This window comes from Manacus candei, unplaced genomic scaffold (genome assembly GCF_025592945.1).
Source record: "Manacus candei isolate 608988 ecotype Guabito, Panama unplaced genomic scaffold, ASM2559294v1 h1tg000076l, whole genome shotgun sequence".
Taxonomy (NCBI): domain Eukaryota; kingdom Metazoa; phylum Chordata; class Aves; order Passeriformes; family Pipridae; genus Manacus; species Manacus candei.
Window position 1 is genome coordinate 9,712,009 of NW_026138124.1, and position 21,824 is coordinate 9,733,832.

Here is a 21,824-nt window from a genome sequence, read left to right on the forward strand (position 1 = left end):
ATGCCATGCCATGCACATTGGCTCCCTGGGAATGATGTGGCTGGTGGAAGCAGTGCCAAGGTTCCTGAGGGAAGCAGCTCCCTGAGGCTCTGGCTGGAAGGAGCCCAGCAACCAGGAGTTCCAGGGGAGGGGGAAAATGCAGATGCACTCACTTGTCACTGAATTCATGTGGAATTCACGAGAGGAAATGGCAAAAAGTGTGAGAAGGAACGAGGTGAGGAAACCCTGAGGACTTCAGGGGATCCAGTGGGCCCTGCTCTCAAGCCAAACACTCCCATCTTGGCTGTGTGACAGCCTCTCAACTCTGCTTCATGTAAAAAATCCCCAAATTACATTCAGTGCTCCACACAGTTAGTTATACACTGAACATACACTGAAATTATTACAGGCTGAAAAACCAGCTCAGAAAGCCCCACTCTGCAGAAAATGTGCACATCAGACAAGACAAGAAGTTGTCAGCTACTCACAGCCAGCCAGAAGATACTGGTAGTACTGCACAGCATCTGCAGCCAGGAGCAGAGGATGGTTTGCATTAAATGGTGGTTGGAGCTCATTCCACTGAGGAGTTCTGAGGTAAAACACAAGACTATTAATATTTAAGCTAATACAGAGAATGTAAATCAGTGTTTCTGTCATCACATGCAATTATCTATACAAGCTCGCAAAATGTTTGTAATTATTTAAATTAGCTTGTTCAAACACTGCAGCACACCACAGGCAGTGGAGCAGCAGGGCCAAACCCTGCAGACTGTGAGGCAAAGACAATTCTTCTTTGTTGACTTGCAGCATGGATTGCACACACACACAAAAAAAAAAAAAACCCAAAAAACCCAAGAGGGAGGTTTAGATTAAGTTGGCAAATATGTTTAGGACCATTGCATGTCATGCTGACGTTATATAAACACACAACAGAAACTGGGGAACTTTTTTTGTTCTGTTCACCAGCACTGCTCCCACCCTGGGAAGTCACTGAACACTTTACAAACTGTGAAAATAAAGCTGTGTAAAGTTAGGGGCTATTGATCCAATTAGAATTTTCAATTCCATTACAACCTACTCATTTCAACAATAATGGCCCCGAAGTCTGTGTTGTAATTTTAATTAGGGTGGGCCATTCCTAAATAGCTTGGTAAATCAAGTATTGATCAGTCCAGCCCAGCCATGAGCAGCACTAAGGAATATGGGAGCCGAGGAAAATCGATAGGAAAATATTTTAAAACGTCAAAAGCACTGACGACACTTTCTCATCAATTTTTGTTTACTTTCCTCCACCTGTCAGGAATAATTTCTTCAACTGTCTTAAGAACTGCTACCTTCAGCTGGCTCCCAGGATAACTTGCCTAACTCTTTGCAATGCCTCAGTGTGGAAACCTCCCTCCTGTCTCACAGCAGAATTCTGGACTTCAACACCACTAAAATAATTGTTTCCGGTCCTTATATAAAAAGTAAATTACAATCTGATCATTTAAAATCAGCAATTAATAAGGAGCTCTGTTGATTTGTAAATATGTTCATGTAGCTCCACGTCCACAGAAGTATTTAAATGGGACACATAAACACTAACAGAACTATATGGGATTTCCCATCAAGTGTCCCCTCCTTCAATGGAACACTTTAAGAGTCTTTAGGATGAGTTTGAAAATAAAAATATGAGTGATGCAGGTCATGGAAAAAAGAAAGATCACAACCACTTTCTGGACCAAAAGAAGGCAAAGTGAAAGGAATGAGCTACCTAACCAAAGTCCAGCTGGCTCTGGGGCAGGTCAGCATTTCCAGGGGGGTGTCATCACTGATTTTGGGAGCTGTGCTGAGGGGCCTTGGCTCCAGGACGTGCTCCACCAGGCTCCCATAACAGCTGATGATGTACAAGGACTCCACCACAAACTGCTTGGATTGATCTGTTTGCAAAAGGAAAGAAAATCTCATTGCAGCAGAAACAGAGAAAAACGTTTACAGAAACAGCAAACTCTGCATTCTTTTAAGTCTCTTCCTCGCTGTCAAAAAATGTGAATAAAAAGAAGCAAAAGGGCTGGAAAGACAAAAAGAAAACTGTGCAAAACACACCATTTCCCTCCTGTTTCAAAAAAATACAAATATCTCATAAAAGAGAAAGAGGGTGGGACAGAGTTTCTTGCCAAGGTGTGTTCAGAGAATTACACACCCCCAAAATTTGTGTCTGGACATTTGTTTTAGCAGAGGTGTCTCACCTTTACCTCGCAGGCTTTTCAGTGCCCCTTCACACAGTAGCTTTGGACTGAACTATCAAAGTTTGTTTTCTCTCACTGTATCATAATAGAAGATCAATGATTTATTTCACTAATTAAAAATGTCTTGTAAATTGTCCTGTCTACCAAAGCACCCCAACCATGTACCCAAAAATCTCCATTGTCAGGGAGTTTAAGGAATAAAATCCACACTGATTTCTCAGAACTTGTCACAGAATGAGAAAACAAAGCATTTAAATTTAAATTTAAATTCGCAAGCCCTAATTTTGTAAGACACCCACCTTTTTCCCGCTTCAGACCGGAATTGTTTGCAAACCATGACCTTGATGATCCAAAGACTGCGGCGACACAAAACTCTCCCCCCACAGACTTACTGGGTGAAATCTGGGGAGCTGGTTTGGATTTGCTTTAAAGGAAAGAACAAAACAGAATTATACAAGTTAAAAATGAAGGTGTCCCTTCCTTAACAGCCATTTTAACCTCTTAGTTCAGAAATGGTGACTCTCTGCAGTTCCCAGAAGACCAAGCAGGATTTACAGATGCTCAGTGTCTCCCAATGATAGGTCCCAAATTCCCCTGGATCACTGAACTTATTAACTGGAAGAACAGCACTGGCTCCTAATGGAGAACTGGGCTGTTTAAAAGACCCAATATTGAATATTTACATCCAACAGAAACAATTTCAGAAGCGAACACTAACACTTGTAATCCTCAATCCTTTGGGAATGAAAATACAGATTCTGGGGCAGCCATTCCAGGTGGTGGAGATTTTCTGGCATTTGCAAAAGAAAGTCAGGAATAACCTGGACTGCTGCTCAGTTCTAACTCAGCACAGCACTGAAACCACGGGATATAAGAAGGAGGAGAGGGAAAACATGCAGAGGATAAAGGGAAGGGAAAGGATGCAACACTCACGAGCCACGTGTTAGAACAGACCAGGAATTACATCACGGAAAAGCAGATTAAGAGACATTCTCCTCTGCAACCACAATGTGTATGGAGCAGGTAAAAGGGTTTACATGGAAATTTTATATTCTGTTTTCCTAAAACACCATGCAGTGGTTCCTGCCCACAGGAACCTGCAGGTACAGAACACTCTGCTGTGCACAAACTCAGCACTGTGTCCAGAGCATTGCCTGTTTAAACCAGATTAAACCAGGATCCCACCCTTTCCTTAAGGGAAAAGCTGTCTCAGAAGTCCACACAGGATTTCTCCTTCTCCATTTTTGCTTCTTCTCCCTCTTTTTAATCAAATTATTTTATATTTCTCCATCTCTACTCTCTTTCCCTGCTCCCTTCTCTTGCTGCCTCTTCCTCCTTTTCTTTTTTCCTCTACTAATATATTATTTCTTATTTCTTCTACTAATTTCTTGTTCCACTCTATTTCAGCCTGTGATTACACCACATTAACCTGCTCGGTTTTGAGGAACAATCTTCAATTTTTAAGCAATGATCTTCAGAGAATGGTTCTGAGTGTGCACATAAATGTGTGCAGACAAATCACTGCAAGTGTTACAATGCAATTAAGCAGCAGAAAAATACTCTGAAGTGGCAGAAAACAATTTAAATGTTGTATAATTGTAGTTAATTTATACTAAAATACCACACATACTAATAAATCACTCACATAGCAAGCCTATGTAACAGTTAGAAATTAAAACAAAAAAAGCTCTTTCCAAAGGAATTCCATCACATTGATCTGTGTCCATGGAAAAATTCAGACAAACTTCCATGGACTCGGATCAGACCTGAAGCTCTACAAGTGGGAGAAGCTGGAATGTCCCAAAAGAGCAATTGCAATTTATAGTCAGTAACTCTGCTATTGAACCACCACAAAGCACTTAATATCCAACTGTTAAACCTCCAGCTACACATGGCTGGGTCAGAAACTCTGTTCCAAAAAGTTCCTGACTCTAAATATATTTATTCCCTCGCTTGCAGTGGCACAGCACAATCTATATTAGGATATTTAAACTGATAGTGTGTTAACTAATAAGTGTTTTATTAGTTGGTCATAATAAAACAAGAATAGATTTCTTTCACTTTGAAATAATCATCTGTCACACAAACAGTATTTTTAAGCAAATTGTATGTTGAGAACTATTTTAGCTCTCGCCTTTCAAGTGTTCCCACACTAAAATTCCTTCAGAAATTAAAATAGAAATGCATCCACTAATTAGAGTCTTGTTACTGGTCTACACTTCAGTAAATGATTGTTTTTAGTAGAGAAGAAGGTTGTTCAGAAGGACAGTGTCACCCATCAGTCAATACAAGGCACACCACGAGCACAGGTCTGACTCAGCCACACTCAGTCTTAGAAACTCTTGACACTACACTCTCCTAATATTCTCAATATTCTCAATTTTTACTCAACACAACCTGATGGATTTATGAAATTATTGTTTAAATCATTAAAATAACTGTCAGAGGTTCATAAAATAATTCAAAATGGGGAAAAAAAATTTGGAAGTAAATGCTACTCTCAGCTACAAACTGGAGCAAACTTCAGCAGAGACAGAACTGATCTCCATTCCTTCAGGCCCTGAAGCAGAAGTGAACCTGGGACTATGACAATACATTTTTATTGGGTTCTCCACACTCTTGTGTCCAACCAAATCCAGTCACAAACACCCTTAGAGGAAATGGTCCAAGCTGGGTTCTATTTCCACCTTGTCTCTGAGATGTACATCTTTCAAGGCAGGCACTTAAGTGCTGGTTTCAGTGCCAGAACATTTTCCCTCGGAGGAGGATGTTTTGTAGGCAGAGAGAGCAGAACTTGTAAAACACAGATTACTCCTGTGGTTAAACTCAGCCCTGCTGGAAAACAAAGCAAACAAACAAACAAAAAAACCCAAACACCCCCAGTGCATCTATTGGTTTGGACAGAGCTCTGAAAATACTGCTGAGATGTCAACAAGTCTCTTCTGAAACCTCTTGCAACTGAGGGATTTTTAATTTTACCCCCATTTTCCTCCATCCCTGAGTTTTCATCAACACACTCCAGCTCCAGTTTCATCCCTTCAGCAAAGCTCCAAAGCCCAGTTATCCTCAGCCATTAGCAAAATACATTTTCGTGTCATTGTGATATTTTAACAGCTTGGAAATTATAAATTCTCGTTGTTCTGCAGATGCAAACACCCTCTCAGCTTTATAAATGATAACAAAACAATCATGTGGAAGGTGGGTGCTGAATGACTTGTTTCTGCTCTGAACTCCTGCTCTTTCCTTGCTCTTGGCTTGTCAGCACTTCATAAATTATTCCAAGAGATGAAATAAAGGCACATTTGCCCTCACTTTTAAAAAACAGTTAATTTTAAAAGAATCTTCACAATATAGGAACTTCCAAAATGTTGTGCCAGAGGTTTTTCCTGAAAAGGGAGGCAGGAAGAAGCTCAGGGTGTTGGGAATCAACACTAGAACCAAGACAGTGAAGTAAATGGGACCAAAACATTCCCCATTATAATTTCAATCTTCATTTCTTTCAAACATTAGAAACAGCAGCACTACATGTAAGACATCAGAAGAATGAAAAAGCAGTTTACTTTTTCCTCTCTGGTTCCACTCAACTGTGCAGCTACACCTGGAATTCAATGAGACACAGCAGCAGTTTTATCCCAGTTAGATAACTGGGATAAAACTGCAGAAAACTCTATCACAAATACAACAGTAATAAAAACACCTTTGAAATCTTGTCCTTTTAGCTCTTGCTCTGCTGTAAATTTAATAAGAGCTGTGTCTCCACTGCAGACCATGTCACATCACCTGCCCCTGCTGCAGTCAAAGTCACCTCCAAGAGTCAAGTTAATGCCAAAACCTGGCTCAATATCACAGGATCTGGGGAAATCTGGGCTGTTATTAATTTTTCTAACACAACTCTGGAGGGTTATTTCCATTTTAAATGCAGAAGCACCGAGGTGGAGACACAGACACGTCCAGGAAAAAACATCCACGGGCATTTTCTGCTGGAATGGCACAAAGAGAGATGGGAGGGAACTAAAGAGGAAAATTAAGACATCACTTGGTCAGAGCTTAAAAAGCAGTGAAGGGACCCAGCACAGCGTGGAAGTTCTTTCATGTTGCCAACACAACAAGAACAGATTAAGACCTATGGAAACTATTCAGTGCCACCACTTGTTGACTTTGTAACACACCAAACTCTGCCCTAATCTCTGGGAATGTACTGTGTTAGCTCTCTATAAAAATGCTAAATAGTTACAATATTTTAACTAGTTTGCACTTTCTGTTCTGTTTTATTTATATGAATTAACATTAGTAAAATATTTTGAAAGCCAGAAGGCTGTGCAGTTCACAACTGGGGTTCCTCAAAGAGCTTTATGTCTCACAAAAGTCTTCTGGCTCCTAAATGTACCTTTAAGTTCACAGTCAAACCAGCGACATGAGTTTTAAACAATAAATGAATTGCAAATGTATGATATGAATGAACTGCCTTATAAATTCAAATATTATTAATCAATAGTAAGAGGCTGCAAAGACTGAGAATCACTTTGATTTTATATTTCCAACAAACATGTGAGAGTCATAAAAGCAAAAGCATTTATCCACAATTCCACACTAAACCCACCAAAACATTGCTGAAGGGAAAAGCTTTATCTCAACTACAAAAGTAGCAAAAAAAGTATCAGGAGAAAAATCCTGGGTGAAATTCACAACTGCACATAAAATTACCAAAAAAAAAATCCCCCTCCAAGTACATAAATTTTAATTAGTTTATCCTTGTGCCTAAACCAAGGAAACCAAAGCCACGTTTCCAGTTGTCACATCACGACCAAAGCAAGGAAAAGCAGGGAAAAGGAATGGTGGGCTCCTTTATTCACCAGGCTCTTCCCTGTCAAACCTCCACTCGTTTTGTTTACAGAATTTTAGGTCTCATTAAGACCTTAATGGAAACAACATGATTTCTTCCCCCACCCAAAGCGTGTTTTTTATCCTTAATTTCTCTGCAGACTTAGCAAGGACCATATTTCTGAGCTTGCACTGGCATTAAACAAACCACAAAAAAAGTCTTGGGAAAGAGAGGCAACAATTTTTGAGCCTATTTCATATATTTCCCCCCCTTTAATCTCAGCCTTTTAATCTTGCCTCCATCTCAACTCATTTCTGGCTGATAAATTTGTGCAGGGGGTGACTGCCACAATCCTCTGCCAAAACTCTTCTTCCAGAGCCTCTGGTGCTCTTGGAGCCCCATCAGGCAAAATTCTGAGCTGTGTCATAATCTACATTTGGAAATGGGGTTTAGGGAGATGCTTCAGTAATCAGAAATTCTCCAGGGTTAAGGCAAAGTCCCCTTCTTTCCTTTGCTTCTCCTGGGTCAGCTCCCATAAACCCCACAACTGTCCTCAGCCTTTCCCTAGAGAGGTTTGTGTCCCAAGGAAGCTCTGAAGAAATTCTTTCTGCTGGACATAATATTTTGGCACAGACACAAGGGGTGATGAACATGGAACCAACTTCTAGCAGCAAAACCAGAAGCCATGGACAAATATTCTAACAGACACTGACAGGAACAGCTCAGCAGCATCTCGAGCTAAATTAAAGACAGGCAGAAAACCCCCAACCCCAAAAGAACCAAAGCCCAAAAACCTCCAAGCTGAAAGTTTTTAGATTTTCTAAGACATTCCCACTTCCCCAGTTCTTGCTGCCCAAAACTTGGACCACCCGACCCTCATCCCATTAGGAAATGGAGGTGATGTAGCACTGCTCAAACACTGAACCAAGCTCCAAACCCAAAACACTTGTTAAAACTTGCTTCTTCTCCTGTCTTTATTCTTACAACCTGCTGCAATTTTTCATATTAAACCCAAATCCCCTCATTATTTCAAATATTCTGATTTTAACAGAACTGTTCCCCGTGGCAGGGGGTTGGAACGAGATGATCCCAAAGGTCCCTTCCAACCCAAATCATTCCGTGGGGTTTTTTTTCTCAAGTGAAATCAGCTTTTCTTTTTCCAGTGCCCATTTTATTTGCTGCACCTCTCTCTCCCTGCAGTACTTTACTGCCTACTCACTGCTAATCTGGCTTATTTTCCAGAGGTCATCATCGATGTTTTCTGTCTGTAAGCAACTTAGTGCTCCAATAATAAAGGAAGCAATATAGAATTAAAAAAAAAAAAAAAGAGCCTTGTTTGGAAAGACATTGCAGTAATTTCTGCCCACTTAGAAATAATTTATTTTTTCAACTTCCCTGCTACTTAAAAATTAAATGCACTCTCAAAGGTAAAAAAGAAATCAAGAAGGTGAATGCATTTCTTTGCAATGCTCAGTGGTGAACACACATCTCATGGTTTGAAAGTGAAATTATGGGGGTGGAAACCTATGGATCAGCCATGCAGGTAAACAAGGAAATTAATCCAAAATTAAAAAGTCTAAGCACAGAGTTATTTTCAGCCAGGACAGCAAATGGATTTATAGGCATGCTGGGTTGGAACTGGGAACTCACCAGGGAGCTTTTATGGAAAAACATCCTGCTCCAAACAGGTAAGGTCTTCACGGAAAGGGGAAAAATGCACAGAAATTAGATGAAAACTCCATTCCCAACAAGTCCACTGTACATCATGCCATTAAGATTTACTCAGAAAGTCCCCAGAATAGCTTGTGGAACCCTTCCTGATGCCCTGTCCTGGAAGCAGCACCCTGAGCTCCCACCCAGCACAACCCCCCGGGAAGGCTCCTCATGCTGGGACACGGGGAATGCATCCGTGCAAGCTGGGCTCGGGGTTACAGCTCGGGTTAGACTCAGCTTAGGGCTCCTTCCTCAGACCTGCTCACACATCTGAGGCAGTGGCAGATATCAAAGCCAAAAGTGACACGAAAATTAGCACCAAACCCAACAAATCTGGGGGTGTTTTCCGAGAAACGCTGAAGGTCCGAGTGAGGCAGTTTTACAAATTTACTGGGAGGAGGCAAGTCCTGAGTAAAAACAACGACAGGTACGAGCACAATGAATCCAAAATTAAAAAGCCTACAGCCCCCTTTTAGGGGAAATCACTCCAGCCTTTTGCCAGGACAGAAATACACCTTAAATTCAAGATCTTTAGCAACTCTGTGCCCCAGCAAACCTTCTGCCCCCACATCAAAGCTTGCACAGATGCAGGAGGGAGAACCCTGACTTGGTTCAGAGGTATCTGATGTTCAAATCACCAGACCTAGAGCTGAGTGCTTTTGGCCACCCCAACCATTTATCTACACTGTGGTTTTATTGTCATTTTTGTTCAGGTATTTTGCACAGTGGATGGTTTTTAAAGTGGCATCACCCCCATGAATCCGAGGGCATTTTCAATGGGTATCTCCCTTTAGAAAGCCATTGCCACACTGACATTTGCATAAAATCTGAAAAGGAGGAGCAGGAGGCAAATTTGGAGCTACTCACATGCTCAAGGCTTCTCTGATTCTCATTTGGGCTGTGACATCAGCCACAAAATCACTGACTAATTGATTTTGTAAATGCCGATGGCTCATTTTCCTTTTTACACCCTGACTCAGCCATAAATCCTGGCCAGTTGAAACAGGTGGAATATTTTCAGGCAATGAACTCCCAGAAAAGGTGCAGCACTAAAGCACTCAGCCATGGGCCTACACAGTTAAAAGGATACCAGCCTGATAAAAAAAGATTCGGTGAACTAAATCTGACACGAGCACAACATCAATGAATGAAGGCATCCTCCCAAAAAAACATTTAGGTGGAGGTACAGACCTAAAACACACATCCCTCAACATGTAAAGATGTAAAAACCCAATAAAGAATAGAATATTGCAGAAAAACCCACTATTTTTAATTAGTACTATAGGCAAAAACATAATGAAGAGCTTCTGAGCTCTGTGTAAGGGACTGGTCTTTAGCTTTTTGTATCTAATAGATGTTTAGTCAACATTTTGGGGGACAGAGCTCATCTGGTAGAACCAACCACCCTTCTAGACCTAATATATCATCTTTGAACAGAGAGAAAACCCACTTGAATTGTCTGAACTGTGTGATCTCCTCCAAAGCCAACACTCAGCCCGAGTCAAAGGCCGCTCTAACGGCTCAACAAAAGATGAGCCCAGCACTATTGCACTGCTTAAATATTTAACTGAAAGCTAAATCTCCTGCAAGACCCACAGCCAACACAATTTAAAACAGAGAATGCAGCTTGTGTGTAAATCTGAAGGGTCACTGCAGAGTGGTGGGATCTGCCTGGGAGCTCAGAGTTAAATTTCTAAATTATGATCACGGATGGTTTTTTGGCAACTATTTTTTTTTTCTTCTCTGCCTCAGTGGCTCTGTCTGCAAACATCAAGCAAATGACACTTAGCTGAGCCCATTAGAACATTTCAGAAGATAACACAGGCTTTTACTTTCTCCACAACATACTACGTTGAGCTGATTATACTTGCAAATGAACAAATTCTCCTTATTTTAATTACAAATTGACCCAGGTGGACACAGGCTTCAACTGAAGGTTTTGTTTGGTTGGTTTTGGATAGAAAATCTTGTATCACAAACAAAATGCAATTACACTTGCAAAGACACAGCAGAGCCTCAGGAAAAAGCTTTAAGTGCGAGGAAAACAACTCAGCGTTTCCTTTCTGCTCACGAGACCTGATTCCTTTAAAGACAACCATTATTCCCCCCCCATGATATTTATATAAGGGATTGTTTTCCACTCTTTCCTTCCCATAATATGGATGGAATGCTAATTGAGAGCGAGAGGGAGAGCCCACAAATTAGAGGAGAACCCAACCTTGAAGAGACAGCACCAGATGGCCGCGCTCGGTGACAGCCAGAGAGGCACAAACTCACCGAGCTGCCCCTTCCTCGTGGCTACTGAGAAATTCCAGAGGGAAATCAGGGAAGGAAGATGACTTAGGATTCAAAATTCTGACAGAGTTTTCCCAGTGCCTTACCTCATTCTGAGTTTGGGTGAACTGAAAACCGAAACGCTTTGATTTCGCGTTGTAACGTTTGATAAAAGCTATTTAAGCTTTTAAATGTGCAACAGCCATTTATTCTGACCCTCGCTGGGATATGTTGCCATGTCAGGAAGCTTTTCATAAACAGTGAGATCTGAGCAAAATTTAGTGCAAGGAACTGTATTTCATATCAATTACAAATCATTACAGCGCTTGCTTTATTCCCAGAATGTATTGCAGAAGCTAAAGGTGACACAAAACACGCTTGAGAAATGGGTCCAGCTTCAGACAATTGTGCTGAATTCTTGGGCTTTACTTTTAACTTTTTAATTGACCTTTTCAGCTACTTTTTCCTACTTAATTGTATCGTGACCCCATGACTTTGCACTCCTTGTTTTTGTTTGCTTCAGCCAGCAGAACCTGGGACAAAGGAAGCTCTCTGGCACAAAATGAACCAAACACCAGGGATTTGCTGTGCATAAATATTAGAATGGTAAAATTGCACCACACACTTTACCTATTTCCCCCTTCCTCACTGGGGGTGGAATGAGGGATGAGTTAAGATAGAGGGGATAGAGTTTCATGTTTAAAAACACACTGTCTGAATCTCCTGGCTGGATAAAGGCAAGGTTTCTCCCTTTCCTGGAGGAAACACTGGATGCCTCTGTTTTGACAAGGTCCAACTAATGCAGGTTCCATCCTGCTGTTCACTCCAGCAAGGATGAACTGGAGAGTGAAGTATGATCCAAATATAATGACCATGTCCCTGGAGGAACTTAAAACAAATACTGCTGTCAGAGGAGCCAACTTGGACAAGAGTTTTTCTTTCGGGGCAATTATTGTATCTTTTCTTTCCCTTTTTCCATGTCCCCACATTCTTACCAACTGGAAACAAACTGCAACTCATCCCACAAACACAAGGAACGCTTATAAAGCTCCTGCAAAGCACAAAGCTGTCTTCTAGAATGTTCTGATTCACTGCCTTTTATAGACACCGAGATGGATCATCCAGCTCTCCCCCTCTCAAATCTATAAGCTCTTTGTAAATGAGCAATGAATTAACCCATTCACCAGCCCCAACAAGGAATTCAGCATCACTATTAAAAGTTTGAGAGGGAAACTGAGGCATGGATATATAAAAACTTATTACATCCAGCTCTTGTGCTGTCCTGCATCCCCCTGATCTTTAAAACATCAGATGCTTCCTCACTCATTAGTGTTAGAGCCCCTTTGGGAAAGCCTCTCTGCTCCTTCAGGATGTGCTGACAGCACAAACTGCAGGAAAGCCAGGCAATGGGATGGCAAAATGTAGGGACAGAGATGAAGTGCTTGATGGAGGTGAGGAAATTACAGTGAGAGACTTGAAAAAGCAAGGAGAGAAGCAGGGGAGAAGGAAAGGCCAGCGATGGTAGCACAGGAGGTGACGCTCCCAGACACTTCCTGCCCAGAACAGAGGGTTTGTTCACAGCAGTGACTGATCAGGACACGTCCCAAACATCTACGTGATTGCATGGCACAAAAAAAGCACCTGGGATGAACAGCACAGTCGTGACACAATTCCAGACTCCCTCCTTCACTCCCACGGGGCTACAGGGGAACACTTGTGAAAAATTTACTGCCATTCCACCTGTCAAGCACCGTGACATGCTCTGCAGCTCTGCTCCAGACACATGGTATTAAGGGCACTGATCAGCCCTTTCAGTACCTGGAAAATATTTTGCTTGTCTTGGATACCATCAGAACAAAACCCACCCTGACTTTTGGGTTAACAAAACCTCCAAGACTCCCTGAAGACGTTCAGAACTAAAGAAGCTTTTTGTACGTTAAAAGGAAGGTCAATCCAGACTTTTAATTTTACAGCATTTCAAGCCCGATTTTGACTTTTAGAGCTGTGCTGCAACAGATGAAATTTTTTTAATTTTTAAGGGTACAACAGCAGAAGAGGAGTGAACAGAGAGTGTAAAAGCCAACTGGCTCTGAGCTCCTCTCCCCCTCTGATCGCTGCGCAGTCGCAAGGTGAAGCAGCTGCTCCCAAGGAAGAGCCTTGTTTCCTCGGAGCGCTGCTCAGAGGTGCTGCCCATGTAGGTGTAAATACATCTGTCCTTTGCCATTTGCAGTAATGCAGCCTCCTCCTCTCCTCCAGTGAGGCAGATGGTCCCTGTCCTGTCGAAAGCTCACACTGCACAGCCCCGCAGTGCGACGTGTTTGCAGAAATACGAGGGCAGATGTTAAATATGTTAAACACACGCTTTGCCCCCTGGAGGTTTAAGTTAAGGCTGCTGTCTCAATTTGGTCATTTTAGGCATGCCAGGCTTCTGGGATGCGAGGCATTCCTCTTAAATGTGTTTTATAAATGCAGCTTTTCATGTTAATTCGCTGTGCTTTCATCAGATATTTTGGATGCAGAACAAATGAAGGGAGCCCTCGGCTCAGTGTGACACGGCGACCTGGGCCGGGCTGAAAATTATGATCCTCATCCACCAAAACTCTACTTACACAGCAGGGTATTTCCCAGGACTGTTGTCTTCCCCCCCTTGCATAAGCCTCACTGAGCATTTTAAATTTAATTAGCTTTTAAAATCGCACAGAACGGGGCAGAGACAGTCAGTGAATAGTATAATTTATGGGAAAACCATGAATATGAACACTCTGAATATGTTTTAAGATATTCAAGAATGAAACATTCCATTAAGTAATGCAGACTTACTACACATGCAACAATTTTAGAAAGGTTTGCTGGTATCACCAAGCATTCAGGAACAGCCTTTGTAATGGGTTTTGTATGAATTATTATTGCAAACCAAGTGTTTTATCCCAAATCCTGCTCCTCCCCAGCACTCCTGTCCCCTACCTCCTCTGGCAGGCCATCAGGTGGATTTTTAATTCCTCTCTCTGCCTTGTCCCATCTGGTTCTAAGTGTCTATCCCAGTTCCAGGAGCCCAGATTTCCATTTCTGTCCTTCACTGACCGTACTCTTCAAGCCACATTTTCATTATTTCCCCTCTTTGAGGAGCTGTGCCTTCCTGCTCGTCTCCTTGCACACCAACCTCCCCCTCATCCCACCTCCCTTCCTGGCCTCCTCCCCATTTCCAGATTCACCTGACCAGCAGCACAACCTTTTTTCCCCCTCACCTGTGTTTAAACTGCAAGCAGGAAAAAAAAAAGGCACAAATAAGCAGCTGAAATGTGTGTGTGGAGGAAGCTAAACCCCAACACGACCCTCAGACTGCTTCTTTACTGTTTCCTAAGTTCCATTTCCAATTCTCTGTGAAGTTCAGGGATTTCTCTGTGCTGAGGGCAACTGTGTGTTCAGAGCTCACGATCTGGCTCCATGAAATTCCAGTTTCCATGGGTAAGAGCAGGATTGTTGGACAGACACATGTGTGGATACACATTTATGTGCACACAGATCAAGCTTCTGATGGTCACCAGGCACCACTCAGTGCACCAAACAACACAGATCTTACAGGATGGCCTGGATGCTGAAGCACAGAATGTGGGAATTACTCAGGGAGAGGGGGAATATCCTGAAAAACAATTCCCAGTTCACGAAACACAAGGTAAAAATTCCCCTCACGAGCAGAGTTTGAGCAAGAAAGCTCTGAGGCAAAGGAAGGCAGTGCCTGCACTGGGCAAAAAGCAGGAAAATGTTAGGAAGCTGTAGGACTCCCAGTTGTTTTGTCCAACAACATGCCATGCTCGATCTATTTTCCTTAAAAATGTAAAAACCCTCTGTAAATTAATGGATGAATCAGACTTTTAATTAGAAAATATTCAGGGATTCGAAGCACTAAAAATTAAGAGGGAAAAAAATATACTTATCACCCAGTAGCTTTCTGTGTTAATTGTAATAAAAGATTTGAAGTTTAGCAGAAGTATCAACTGTTGAACAGTGTGAATTAACTTAATATTGTTATAGTTTATGAAGCTCACAAAAATCTTCCTAGTAATTGCATGTATATTTAGAGGAGTTTTTCCCAACAAATATCCTGAAATGCTTTATCCTGGCCCAGTGAGAAGTAGCAAAGTGCAGCTGGCTCTGGAGTCCACACGTGAGTTACACAGTCCAGCACAGTCACTTCAGAGGAAAAATAAGGTCAAGGAAAACAGCAGGATTAAGTTCTGCCTTTCTGCTCAACCTGCCTTTACTGTCTTTGCAGCTCTGGTAGTCAAAAAAATCAATTCTGCTTGAAAAGGTTGGAAATCCAAACAAACTTTTCCAAAAAAAAAGTAAACCCATATTTTATTCTGATTGAATACAGCTCTGCTTATGTTTCATTCCCATTCCTGGTGTGAAAACTGCTCCTGAGCCACCCAAATGAATATTCCTGAATTTACAGAGATTTCTTTGCAGGTTTAATTCACTCCTCTGATGCTGGTTTTCTTGTCTCCTCTTCCCCCCCGACCCCTTCTGCTGCCAAGCAAATTCCGTACACTGGAATTAAAGTAAGGAATAAAACTAATTATCACCAGTAACCCAAATTCTTTGCCCCTGAGTGATAACTAAGAAGGTTAAGGAAGGTTTGTGCACTCACCCTGTGCGTTTGGTGATGGTCCCCAACGTCATTGGCTGCTTGATCTGAGCAAGAGGCAACACCACAGTCAGGCTTGGAAGAGGCAGCAGCCGAGGGTTCCCAGGATTGTTGTTTGTGAAGTTGTTGTAAGTGTCTTGGCTGTTCAATTTACCTTCATGGGAACAGAGGTGTGAGAAGACACATTATTGGGATTTTTATCTTCATTTGGCATTTCTACATCGGACCGAAATAAGATTTTTTAAAAAAAAAAAGCCCTCAAAAAATAAACCAAAAAAATGATCTCCCGTCGCAATTAAAAAAAAAAAATCTGAAAAAATTCATCTTCAGATAAAAAATAAACGGCAATGGAAACAGCAAATACTAATTTTATACAGGGGGATAAGCAAGGATTTCCTTCCATGGAAGGGAAATTATTCCTGCTGCTGCTGCTGCTGCCCTGACAGTTTTGTTCACCAAAAAGTATTTGAGTTCGATTTGAAGAACGAGCTCTGGATTCCAACTCTCTATTTAAAAAGAAAAGAATATCTGGAAGGGAATTATTTTCCTAAAGTACCACATACAGTGTTGGTAATTGGAAGTCCTGAAAAGGTCGCTTTTGTTGTCCCAGTGGATAAAGACACAGAGAATAATCATCTGCAGAACTAAGGCTGGAGGAAAATCTCAAGTAACTATATAAAATAAACCCAGGCCAAACTACATGTAAAAATCAAGAAAGTGTCAAAAAAGTCATAAACTTCATCTTTGTTCAGAAAGGAGAAAATGAAACATAGGTATTGAAAAAAAATTAAAAAAAAAAAAAGGAAAGGGAAAAAACACAAGCAGAAAACCCCCGAGAAGCCTAAATTTAGCTTGTTTCAAAGAGGTCTGTGCTGGATGGAAGCCCAGTCTGGATACGCTTTTCTTACTCCCTGTATCACTCTGTAGTCACAACCTTTCATTCTTCAGTTGGAAAAGGAAACGAGCTCCAAATTTCATGGACAGTAAAGAAAGAAATGCGAAGAAACCAAAGAAAGAAGTTAAACAAAAAAAGGGGCCAGTCTGTTTATAGCAGAATCAAAAGTACTTTAAATAGACAAGCAACCATGAATTAAAAGGTTTAGATCATTAACTTGTTTTTCTGTGTTCCTGTAATGCTGTGAAACGCTGGCTTTGTTCTTAATCAAAAGGGAGCCATATTGGGAATTAGGTTCCTAAACAACTGCTGCATTCTACACAGATATTATACAAATCCCAGGCCAAATCCATACAATCTGCCTCAAGTGCAGCCACCTTTTTTCAAGGAAGAAAAACAGCACAGCAAAGGGTTTCTCACAGGAAGCTGCCTGAAAAGCTTTAATGGTCCTTCAGATGGATTGAAAATAGGAAAAGGAAGGCGGAAAAATCTTAATGAATGTCTCATCATCCTAAAGACACTCAAGGCTTCCTTCACCCTTCTTTTAATACTATATAACTGTGAGCTTAGGGGGTTTTATTGGGGGTTTTCTGCAAAGTCCCCAGAGCTCTGCATGTCAGGCTGGCACAATAAGAGAAATGCTGAAATTACAGAGTGGATTTTGTGGGAGTCTCTGCTCGCTCAATACGTTTTAAGAGACATGGCGAGGCTTTAATGAAGAACGAGCCCATTGAAGTCCCAGAGAGCAGATTTCATTAATAGCAATTTTCCTGCACCAACTTGGAATAAAAAGAAAAGGGAAAAAAAAAAAAAAAACAAAACCAAAAAAACCCCAGCCCGGCTCAGTTTTAAATTAAGACTGAGATGCAATTAATTTTTTTAAGATTAGCTTAATAATACAGTCTTGGTTCTTGCAGAAAGGCCCATGAATAGTTTTGTGCATTATTGTCTAATTAGTTACTGTTCATGCAGCCAAGGCCTCTCTGAGAGTGTTTCCCTCTCCCATCTTCCCCTTGATCCACATTTGCACAGCAAACACCCCCAGTATCTGCAGAGGGGGCTCCAAATCTGCCTGTAATCTGTTTTCTTTTACTTGTTTGGAATATAATGATTAACTAGGAACTCCTGACCCAAAGGCTGTGGTAACAGCCCCTGTCCCCTCTCAAGGCACATTTAATGACCCACTCCCAACTTCCATGTGGTTTTCCACATGCAAAACCATCAGCTGATTTGATGGAATATTTGCATGCAGAGGAAGGAGGAATTTACAGACATCCTTCCAACACAAGGATGAGCTGCTCTACTTCCAAGCAAGTTGAGGAATCCCAAGGCAGTCAGGGATACTCAGAAAACTGCAGGATTAAGTCACTCCCTCAGAGCTTTTTATTAATTGTAGTTATAACATTCTGCAGTTCTCAGCCTCACACATAAGAAAATACAGAGTAAAGGGAAAAAAGCACTAAGCTATGAAGAGAGAATGAAAAGGTATAAAAGAGATGCTGAATAGGACCAAAATCTAAGATGATTCCTCTTTGCAAAAAAAAAACAAAACAAAAACCAAAAAACGTTCAGCATTTAATTTGTAAATATATATTTAGAAGTACAGCTTAATCTGATGTATACAAACCTCAATAAAAAATTAACTAAAGCAGAGCTCATAATGCACAGCCCAACCACGAGAAAAAAATTCAGCTGTGACAAATGAAAAAGCTGTAACTACCAAACATATGTCACAACAACCATTGCCTGCCAGCCTGTATTTTCTGCAGCAACATTCAGTTGCTTAACTGCGAAAAAATGTAATTAAAAGTGATAGAAGTAAAAAATTCCAAGTTGGAATGCCGCAGAAAGGAGAGAGATTATTTCTGACAGTAAAGTTGTTCTTCAGAATCTAAATACAGTAACATTAAGATGGTGTGGACCATTAAGGTTAAAGAAAACCCCATAATTTTCTGGTGTGCTGCTGTAGCCCTCCAGAAACTGGAAAAATTCCCCTTCCATTCCTCCAGCCTGTCCAAGTAGGAAACTCCTGCAGTAAACAGGAGTTGTGTGTGCACAGGGCTGCTGGATCAGGCCAAAAGAGCACAAAGAATGCAGTCAAGCATCAACATTATTTCTACAGCTCGAGCAGTTGTTGATTCACTGTCAAAGGACGGGCAACAAATAAGCCAAAGTTTAAGTCTGCTCGAAATATCCAATATTTTTCATGCAGAACCCTGAACTCCAGTTACCTCAGGACACGTGCACAGCACACTCAGCTGTGAGGGGTAACTCGGTTGTGCACTGACAGCTGCACACAGATCACATCCTACTGCCTGCCCAGGGACACTTCCTGCTGAATTTAGAGAAATTCAGGGGGATCAATGGCCACCCTCCCAATGCCATGGCAAACACGTCCTCTCAAGGGTCACTCTGAAGGTTTCCAGGGGAGCATCCCGAGGGAGGGGGCTCTTTCCCTCGGTACTCACCCGGAGCTGAGCTCAACAGCCCTCAGGACCCCGTGCAAGGCAAGTCCCTTGGGTCAAGTATTTGTCGTTCCAGGGGCTGCCAGGGAAGAGTTGTTCGGATCAGAGTTCAAGAGCTGTGCACGGAATGCATTAAAGCCAGTTTAGGCTCAGCTTTATTTTCCCATGTGCCTGCACTCCCTCTCCAGCCCGGGCGACAGCTCAGGACTCGCATTATTTCCACTCAAGGTATGAATTCCTGCTAAACCCACAACAAAAAATTCCTCTGGTTAATCCTAATTCAGCCTTTCAGATCTCCACTGGAGAGAAATAAAAGAAAAACAGGCTTATGTCTCAATTTAAGCTGCTGGTAAATCTCTTACTAATTTTACTAAGGGACTTCCAAAAAGCCAGGGATGCCGTGGCTCCGGAGTCTGACTGAAGTTTATTTCCAAGTGCAGCTTTACACACTGGATGAACTTCCATACCTACAGAGACATGGAAAACCAGTGGGTTCTGCCTTTGTACCTGTTTGTTGAGAGCCTCCAAACCCACCCCCATCTCATCTCATCCCCCCAAAACCTGAGCCACGCTTTTCCAGACATTTCATTCCACGGACAACCAAAGGCAGAACGCATTAAGCTGAGGATAAAAGTGAAGAGAGCAAACAACAATGTGCTTTGTTGTCAGAGGGAGGGAGCGGCCGCCGGGCCGGGCTGTATTCCCAGACCAGCCATCACTGACAGACTCACTTCCACCGAGGAAAACAGGGAGGCCTGAAAGGGCCGGACAAAAGAAATCCCAGCAGGCAGAGAAACAACAAATTAAAAGCGCCATTATAAAACACAGATGCTATAAGGAAAATAAACTTCACAAGATTTAGTGGGTTTTGACAGAGCTGGACATCTGTGGAAAAGCCATCAGGAGCAGCTCCCAGGTATGGCTGGACAGGCATCTCCTCCCTCCTCACCACGGCCTCTCTGGGAAGAGTCACCCTCAGCTCTCCACACACCTTCACCACTGTGGTGCTCGTTTATCAACAGCCACAATTCTATTTATCATTATTTTATTTATATGTGTTAAACCCATAAGCTGCTCTTCAAACATTTGATCAAACCACTCTAAGTTTTCTAACTGTATTTTTGGATAAGAAAGGAAAGCTACTCCAAGCAGAAAATGCGTGAGACTTGCAGGCCTCTAACACCGTTCAAAAAGCAATCAATCGACTGAAAGCAATTAATACAGTAACTTGTCCTCTTCTGATCAACTCAGAGCCTTGATGAGTTCAGGCCAGATTTCAAATTGGTCAGTGTTTGAACAGAGGACTTGAGGGCACTGCTGTCAGAGCCCATCTCTGAGGAGAGAGGAGCAAAACCACCCTGAGTTTTGCCACTATAATGACACGATTCCACATCCAAGTGCAGCCCCGAGGAGCACACTGTGCATCAGCACTGTGTGGGTAGAGTTATGGGATCCTGAAAGAACCAGTTTGATGCAGCCCCACTGTATCTGTATATATGACCTGCCTCCCTGTTTGAGTGCTGCTTTTCTTTGCTGTCAAGAAATTCCACCCTGCCAGCGAGCAAAGCAAAGAGGACTTGGCCCAGACAAATTTTTTTTTTCTGGTAGGAAAGTAATGATCAGAAGGATTTTAGTTTCTCTATACACTTTACATGAAAAACTAAAGTGGTATCAAGCACCTCTCAGCCTTATAATAAAATGCTTCTGTGTTGATTTTTTCCATTTTTGTTCCATTACTCCAATACAAAAAGCTTAGTAATGCAGTGTCATTAAAATTCAAACCCCACTTGATTAGCTTTTATATCTTACAGTATTTAACAGACTCCATTTCAAAGGGTACCACGTAGTCTACTGACATTAACACTACATATAAACAACTATAATTTGGGAAATAAAAACAGTAACTCCAGGCTATGCAATCATGTGGAGGCCGAGTTACAGGAAAAAGAACCGTGTTTGGCCATTATTTCTGTTTAGTGTAACACTGAGGATTCCTCAGCTAAACATTCCCTAATCATATAATGCAAGGGAAATAAAATCCTTTCTAACAGGCAGGCAGAAAAAAAAAAAAAAAAAAAAAGGCAGGAAAAACAGAAGTGTCATGGACATGGTGGTTTATTTTGCTTTGCCTTTTATTCCACACAAAAAAGTTTCCCGGATGAGAATGGAAAGCTTCCCAGCTCCAGCTCCAAGACTTTCACCCTCGTTCCTGACCTTTTCTCAGACATGTTCCAGTCTAATCTGTAATCTACTACAGTCGGAAGAGGAAACAGCAGCGCCCTGGTGAGAAACGCTGCCTTGTGACCCGAGGAGGGAGCCCAGCGGAAGCAATGCTGGCTCACCGAGCCCTCGGGAAGAGCCTGACAGGCAAAACTCAACAGCCTCCGAGGGAACACGCTCAGCACCATGAGCCCTGACTGCTGCCAAAGTGGGCTTTTGCTTTCATGGTTTGTTTTATCCAGTCGAACGTGTGTTATCTTTGCTCGTGAAATGTTAAGATGCTTTCCTAGAAAAAGTCAGGAAACTGATTATTTTAGTTAACGATCGCCTCTCAATTCAAGTCACATTGCCACTTCCTTCAATTGTGTCCTATCAAATTTAAACTCATTTCACACCCTCACCTTCAATATTTCCAGTACAATTAGGCCCATTAAAGGAGGAATATTATGTCTTGGCTACTGCATGTACATGCACTTCATGTAGCTACTCAGAGCAACTTTTCCTCCCAGCTAAAGTGGTCCAAGCCCAAAACCTGTCACTAATCTGATTCCACTGGAATGGATGGGAGAAAACAACGCAGCCA

The 21,824-nt window shown here is 41.9% G+C and overlaps 1 protein-coding gene across 9 annotated transcripts in view; it reads right to left on the reverse strand.

Moving 5' to 3' along the window:
* The window catches only part of BCAS3 (BCAS3 microtubule associated cell migration factor), a 314,510-nt gene that overhangs the window by 194,815 nt on the left and 97,871 nt on the right, over positions 1–21,824 (reverse strand). For 7 of the 9 annotated variants that reach the window (XM_051809392.1, XM_051809390.1, XM_051809397.1 and 4 more), the window contains 5 exons: positions 15,665–15,815; positions 8,680–8,724; positions 2,507–2,631; positions 1,733–1,898; positions 468–568 (listed from right to left, as the gene is read on the reverse strand). In XM_051809392.1, coding sequence (XP_051665352.1) covers positions 468–568; positions 1,733–1,898; positions 2,507–2,631; positions 8,680–8,724; positions 15,665–15,815 — 588 coding nt within the window. The remainder of the gene's footprint in view (positions 1–467; positions 569–1,732; positions 1,899–2,506; positions 2,632–8,679; positions 8,725–15,664; positions 15,816–21,824) is intronic. The other 2 variants (XM_051809393.1, XM_051809391.1) reach the window with 1 other exon arrangement.